This window comes from Oryza sativa, chromosome 10 (genome assembly GCF_034140825.1).
Source record: "Oryza sativa Japonica Group chromosome 10, ASM3414082v1".
Classification (NCBI taxonomy): domain Eukaryota; kingdom Viridiplantae; phylum Streptophyta; class Magnoliopsida; order Poales; family Poaceae; genus Oryza; species Oryza sativa.
In genome coordinates, this window is record NC_089044.1 from 13,871,392 (window position 1) to 13,878,970 (window position 7,579).

Here is a 7,579-nt window from a genome sequence, read left to right on the forward strand (position 1 = left end):
TAGAGTTTCTATACCCTATATTTCAATTTCTATGTATACAATACTTACACCGAATGTTTATTTAGATTTGTAAAGTTTATATGTGCGTAAAGTTTATCAATAAAAAGTTTGATTTTGGGCATAAAGTTTGCCCGCGTAAAGTTTTTTTAAGAAAGCTTTTGAGTATAAAGTTTGGCAATTTAAGTAGACAATAGTATCAACAGAAAGTTTCATTAAAATTAGCCGAACTTGGCATAAGTTGGTGTAATATATAAAAAAATCATGCCTAAAGGTGCTAAACATGCATAAGGTGTGAAACAGGAATTAGACAAGTCCGTGCACCAAAACAAGTATTTTATAAGTTTATGTACTAAATTAAACCCACCTAACAAGTTTGTGTATCACCAATATAATTTACTCTTAAGAAAAACTCAGAGGCATACAGGGATATGCTGAAATTTCTAAATGCAAATGGAGAATTTTCTATATTTTAAATTGATTGCAAGGATTGGAGAATGGCATGTTTGTACATATGCTCCACACAAATTATTGATTCATTTATTTACTCTCGGGTGGTGCCATGTACACAAATGGCTCTACAATGCCATCATCCATGGCCAGAAGTGGTTCCAGGGCCTCCACAACCGCTGACATCCGGGGTCGAGACTTAGGGCTAACACTCAAGCACTGATACGCTATGGCCGCAGCCTTTTGTACGGCTCGAGTCGAGTACTGCCCGTTCAAGCTTTTGTCGATGACACGGTTGAGCCGGCGAGAGTCATGTAGGCATGGCCGAGCCCATTCCACTAGGTTTTGCTCTCGCGGCGGTCTCTTCTTATCCACGGCTTTCCGTCCGGTTAGTAGCTCCAGCAGCACCACACCATAGCTATACACATCGCTCTTTGTCGTTAGATGACCTGCAATAACATGAAGTAATATTAATAGCCAATTAGTTGAAACATGAAAGGTATATATTTTTATTTCTTTAGGGTACATGAAAGGTATATTATGTTAAACTTCGCCACTACTCGTTTACAAAACTAGCTAGCTAGGTAGACTATATGTGTGACAATTTTAGTACCAGTCATGATGTATTCTGGTGCGGCATAGCCCTGTGTGCCCATCACTCTAGTGGAGACATGTGTCTCGTCTTCTTGAGGCCCATCTTTGGCCAGTCCGAAATCCGAAAGTTTTGCTTCGTAGTCCTACCAATAATTAAACAATGTCAGTCACAAAATGTCATATGACAACAGCTACCAGGATGGGAGAAGCTCTCCAATATTTCCTTTCCATTTGATAAATTGCAGCGTTTTAATGTGTGCTCCACTCATTTATAATTCATATATACAGATAAAGACAATTTGTTACTAGCTTAATACACATCCTCTGCTACGGATATATATTGCTTAGAACAAATTAGTTATAAGGTTTTCTTTAGAACAATGCATCCTTATTGGTATTTTTGCATGATAAACTTGTTTTTATGGATGAAATAAGATAGATAAAAACAATATATATAAGTACTATTTTGAAATATTAAAAGGATGTTGGATAAAAACCAATGTATAAATAAGCTCATATAGATAGATATGTATACCGAGTTGAGTAGGATGTTGGAGGTCTTGAAGTCGCGATAGATGACGGGCTTGGCAGCTTCATGGAGGAAGGCCAAACCTCTGGCCGCTCCAATGGCGATCTTCAAGCGTGTTGACCACGGCAGCGACGCAGAGTACTCTGCAGTTTCAATTTGCACAATCGATCAGTTCATGCATTATTTCATCTACAACTAATTATGACCCATCGACAAATCAGATGATGAAAGCAAAAGGCGGCAATGCAAATTGTTAGGAGCAGCCAATTAAGTAGTAAGTATGTGCATCTCCACTGAAATTAATTCAATGCAAGCTTTGAATATTTTTTGTTGTCTTGATACCAACATTAAAGAAGATTAATTGCTAGCTACCAGAAATAACTGAGAGCATGAATTGTCTTCCATTCTATCTTGTGAAGTTGACAACATTGATTACCACATTAGAATGATATATATAGGCTTCCATGGTAATGCAGATGATGCACTATTTCTTTTATTATGTAGAAAATACACAAGCACACAAAAGCACCTATATGAATGCAGCTCTTAACACATGGTCAAGAGATAAAGACCAAGAGTAAATTCGTTTATACTATTATTGTTATCGAAATTTAAACTCTGGTAGATGGAGTTATACACCCATAAAGCCATCACTCCACACCAGCATTTTGCTTTCCCTATCTGCACTTTTTTTATCTTTTATGATGAGATTAACATTTTGTTTGTTGTCACATGCATGATTGGCTACTTTTGACTTGTGTGGCCTATATAAGTGCCTTATCCAAATTACATGACTTGTAATCATTGTGGCCTACTTGGATTCTCCAATTTGATAAACTATCAAAGCAATTAGAAATTTATGCTTATTTTTCCACGCTTCAATTCGATCCCTTTATCAACTAACAATGGGAATGTGTGTTGTCACTTTAATTTGAGCTGATGACCAAAACGAATTTTAGGCCACACACCAAATTAAACGATAAGAAATTAAGAAATTAAATTGTGTCATGCTTGCATCACATAAACGAGGACATGATATTATTTTACCATGTGTACATGCTCGTGAGAACGTTGATGTAAACATGTAACAGATTTGACACTAACATGTGTAAAACCCTCTCAAAAGCAGTATGAACCATGGAAAAATTGGAGCCACAGTGTGGTGGAATAATGCAAAAGGATGACTTCTCTTGATTAATAAGTTGCATGCACGGCTGGAGTTGGGGTGTTATTTTGAGGGTCTAAGTTGGAATACTTCTAAGCACAATGTAAACGGGAATGGTCAAATTAACAATACTTCAAACAGAAATGATTACTTCAACAGAAATTCGCCAGTACATATAAATTTCTAATTGGAAATGGAAATGGCCAAATTAACACAATCTAAAACTTGGATGACTTGTAATCATTTGCTTACTTCAACTATATGTACTGGCAAATGAAGAGCTAATTACCTACGGTTTGATTATGATCTGGTATACCTTGGGAGTTCATCCAATATGTATATACACAAATATTTTTATGCTAAAGTAGAAAAAGTTTGATTCATCATTCCTGTAAAACAAATCTACAATTTCTTTTGTACTGTGTTGTATGCTCTCTCATACTAATTTTTCGTAGTTCCATTAACCAGTTCATATTTATCAGAACAATAAAAAATATTTAAAAGAATAATATCATGCCCTCTCATTAGAGATGTGGTTGGGTAGTTAATAGAGAGGGATGTTGAATGTGGCTATTTATAAGTGTGCCATCATTTTGTTATAAGTCGTAACGTTTATTAGTGATAACAAATGATTTGGAGGGATAACTTTTATATATGTTCTTAGCGACTTAAAATCAATACTGAAAAATAAAATAGGATAAAAAATAGTAAATCAATTCTAAAATTAAGTTTTAAAATTTAAACTTGTGACGTGGTTGATAATAAGCTGAAGATGAAATAATAGAATGCTTAATTTTGGTTTAAACAATTAAATGCCTAAAAGATGTCTTGAATTAAAATTTCTTTGTTTATTTCTGGGATTTTGGTTGAAAGAAAAAAAGGAAGCATAAGATGGAATTTGCCGTACTTTTGAAGAGGTGCTTCTCCAAGCTGCCCCTAGCCATGAACTCGTAGACGAGAAGTCTGTGCTCATCCTCGTAGCAGTATCCGATCAGCTTGACGAGGTGATGATGTCTCAATTGCCCAAGAAATATGACTTCAGCCTGCCCAAATTTTACATAATATAATCCATTAATTAGTTCAACACATGCCCATATTCCATCAGTATAATTAAGTTATGTCAGAATTTGACCAAAACCTGTAACCACTCTTAAAAATACTAATTGTTTGACCAAACAAATAGCATATTGCAGTATATATAGTTAGTTAGGTGGCTGATCGACATTATCCTTGCCTCCGGGTACTAAAGGATTTTAATAGGAGATTAAGTATGAACTAATGATCATGAGAGGAAGACGTGGCGACTTTCTGAAGGGATCACAGCTAACTAAGTAGCTGGCATGCACTAATAATTATTCAATTTGCTTTGGAGTAGGATTTACCACAGCATTGACAGGATTCTTATGTGTGATCCGATCTTGTTTGTTGTCAAATGAAGTACTAAAATGGACGTTGCAACTGTTTGTGTGTGTGCTCAATTTGTACTGAACTGATCGAAATCATCGTCTATAAAAGTTCAAGACGAATTAATTCTATTATGTGTTTTCTTAAAAGGGAACCTTGTTAAAAATATACAAACGACTTCTTTAAAGACAAAATAAAATCATTGCACTAAATCATATATATTCCCTCCCATGAGTGTGAAGTTTCATAACGTACGTACGTACGTAGTTAACACATTTAAACTTTCGACCAACAACTTATATTTGAATATTTTGGTTCAACTTAATTTTAAGAAATGGTATATAGCTAGATTTATCTTCAAATTAAATTAGTTTCATGATATTATAACTTTGCTAAACAAATTTACTAGTTATCAATAATCAAACTAGTGTATTCGACAGTGTCGCTATCCAAAATATCATTATTTTCTCGTATTTCTTTTTTCTGTTTTGACTGGAGCCAGTAAATGCATGCTAGATAAACTGGCCTTCAATAATATGAAAAGAGATTGACTACTGCTTAATTTGGACTTTTGCAGTTTGGCCTTTTCTTTTCAATTAATGCAGTTTCCCGAAGTTAAATTAAAATATGCTTAAATATGAAGTCAGGGTTAATAGCACAGTCAACATCATGGCCCTTGAAATCCGGTTTACGAAAGAAACGGAAGTGTCATACTGTACGGTATGCACGGGCTTAACACAGCTTGATAATTAGTCCCAACTAATTATCACAAACGTTACCCCTATTAATTTCGGTGAAACATTAACGACTAACTATAGTAATGGGGCTATATATGCTAACTCAAATACTGCGTGTTGATTAGTAAACTATCGTTACCAAGTCATGCGTTCAAAGGCAAATTAAACGACATGTGTAGAGTGGACAATTTCCAAATTAAGAAATTTTGTAGAAAAAGGTGCAATTCCCACAAAATTGTCCTTCCAACCATAGAATTCCGTATTGACTTTGCACACAATATGGAAATGATATGAAAATATTTACCTAACAATCAGTCACAGATAAAATATACATACTAATCGATTGAATTTCATTTTGTTGTGCGTCAGCCATTATCTCACTCTTTAGTCATTCTTTGCTCTCACCGTCAACTAAAATTTGCTTTAAAATTAGTGCAAATAGAAGCACGTCCTCAAGAACAACACCCACTGATCAGTAATTAGGGAGTTCTAATCTTAGTTCTAGGGACAATTAACTACAATACTATGACTACTAATTAATTAATTACTTGACTTGAAATCGTACTGATAATCTCAGTGATCTTAATTAGTACTATACATATGATGAGATAGTCTCAGTGAGACTTGCTTAATTTACTTCATTTATAGTAACAAAAGACTTGATCATTACTTTGATGAGATAATCTCTCTCAGTGAAACTTTATACTTCATTTCTCACAAGAAGACTTAATTAATTGCATTGATAAGATAATCTCAGTGAGGCTTTGATTAGTAGGTCAGTCCCCACCTAAGACAGTAGATATAGTTTTCATAAGCTCCACATCATTAAGAAACTAGTACTAGACACTACTCTTTTAATGTAAACATCACTTTTCCATACTTAAATTTAATGCTACTTATCTCACATGATGTCTTGGTTTTTTTCTCTTTTCTCATTTATTCACTTGTTACATTATTTTTTATTTTAGGTGGCAGCTTATTTAATATTATGGATACCATCCATCATTGGATTGAGAATGGCCGTATAGTAATCAATCAATCTAACTAATTCGCCGTTAATTAATCAATTAATCACCGGGTAATTAATAACTGGATGAGAAATGAGATTAATTAGTGAGAGAGGAGGAGTTAAACTAATTACCAGCCATTCCTTGTGGCCCTGGGAGCCCTCGAGGTCGAGCAGCTTGACGGCGACGGCCTGCGCGCGCACGCCGGGCTTGAGCCGCTCGTCGACGTACCCCTTGTACACCGGCCCGAACCCCCCCTCGCCCACGAAGTTGCTCACCGAGAAGTCCCGCGTCGCCCTCCTCAGCTCCTCCACCGTGAACGCCTCCACCCCGCTCCCCGCCAGCGACTGCGACAGGTCCTCCGGCGACGGCATCACCGCCGCCGCCACCCCGTCGTTGCTGTTGCACGACGACGGCCGCGCCGGCAGCGGCGTCCCCGGGTTCTTGGCCGCCGCCGAGCCGCCGTCGCTGTGGGAGGAGGTGAAGCAGCCGAGCCCGAACAGCGAGCTCCACGACGGCGACGACGACGTCGTCGTCTTCTTCCCCATGATTGCCAAGGTGTGGAATGGTTGGGAGGAGGATCGGGGGGAGTTAATTTATAGGAAGCACGTCGCGGTGTTGGGAATTGGGGGATGATGATGATGATATATATTGAGGGTGGTGTGTTTAATTTGTGGGTGGGGTGGGTTTTGTTTGTAGGAGTGGTTGTTGTCATGGTCTATCGAGGGAGGTTTGGTTAAGTTTGGTTTGGTTGAGAAGGGTAGACTAGTATAGTACCTAGCTAGGGAGGTAAGGTGGCCTTTTGACTCATGGAAGATCGATACCTGGGCTTAGTTTTCCGATGCCGAGATAGTGTTTTATTTATTTTATTAGATACTTAAAAAAAATACCCGTGCGTTGCAACAGGTAAAAATATTTTTGGATCGTATACATTATACTATTTGCTTTAGACCAAAAGCTCATTTATTCGTTCCATTTCAGTCCTAACCCAGCCCGCTACCTCTCTTTGATCTAGCCCACAGGTGAAGCTGTAGACCCAGCTAGCATAGCCCACAACTGTCTTCAACAATGGATAAAAATATTTTTGGATAACTATACATTATACTCCTTGGTTTTTGGTCAAAACCTCATTTATTCCTTCCTTTTCTAACCCAGCCCAGTGCCTTATCTCTTTGCTTGGCCTACCTTTCTTTGACATAGCCCACAATGAGAGCTATAGGCTCAACTCGCATAGCTAGCTGACTGCCGTCTTCAATCTTCAATCCCCGTAAGAGTGTCTTTTCTATTTTTTTTGTCGTTCTTCCTTTTTTTTCTCGTCGGTCTTTTCACTCTCTCTTTTTTTTTCGCCGTCACGTTCGATCTGCCTCTAATGTGTTCCGTCCTTATTGCAAAAATCAATTCCCCACTACTACTCCATCATTTTTCCCCATGATTTTTCTTTTCAATTCCGCTTTAATTTATGGGAACTAATCTCTATTTAGAAGTCACCGTTTATATCCCGAGTTTTATGGAGTTGCTTAAATTTTGATAAAAAGGAAACAGTAGATCAAGTGTATCAAAAACCCTCAACCAATTTTGGAGGATCGAACAGAAAAACTCATTTATTCCTTCCTTTTCAATCCCAGCCTAGTACGTCATCTCTGTGCTTAGCCTACCTCTCTTTGACATAGCGCACAATGGGAGCTATAGGCTCAAC

General features: G+C 37.4%; 1 protein-coding gene across 1 annotated transcript; it reads right to left on the bottom strand.

Annotated features, from left to right (window-relative positions):
* Positions 1-437: 437 nt before the first annotated feature.
* Positions 438-6,618, bottom strand: LOC4348546 (serine/threonine-protein kinase RIPK). Its single transcript, XM_015757339.3, has 5 exons — positions 6,018-6,618; positions 3,643-3,778; positions 1,577-1,713; positions 1,061-1,184; positions 438-896 (listed from the first exon to the last, which is right to left on the bottom strand). Exons 1-5 carry the CDS (start codon positions 6,429-6,431, stop codon positions 538-540), a joined length of 1,170 nt encoding a protein of 389 aa, XP_015612825.1. The 5' UTR covers positions 6,432-6,618; the 3' UTR covers positions 438-537.
* Positions 6,619-7,579: the final 961 nt, after the last annotated feature.

Excerpts from the sequence above, each read along its gene's own strand:
- LOC4348546 (XM_015757339.3), bottom strand. The coding sequence starts at position 6,431 with ATGGGGAAGAAGACGACGACGTCGTCGTCGCCGTCGTGGAGCTCGCTG. Across the intron at positions 1,714-3,642 it reads GGAGAAGCACCTCTTCAAAA|AGTACTCTGCGTCGCTGCCG; the intron begins GTACGGCAAATT and ends TTGAAACTGCAG. Across the intron at positions 897-1,060 it reads ACCAGAATACATCATGACTG|GTCATCTAACGACAAAGAGC; the intron begins GTACTAAAATTG and ends ATGTTATTGCAG.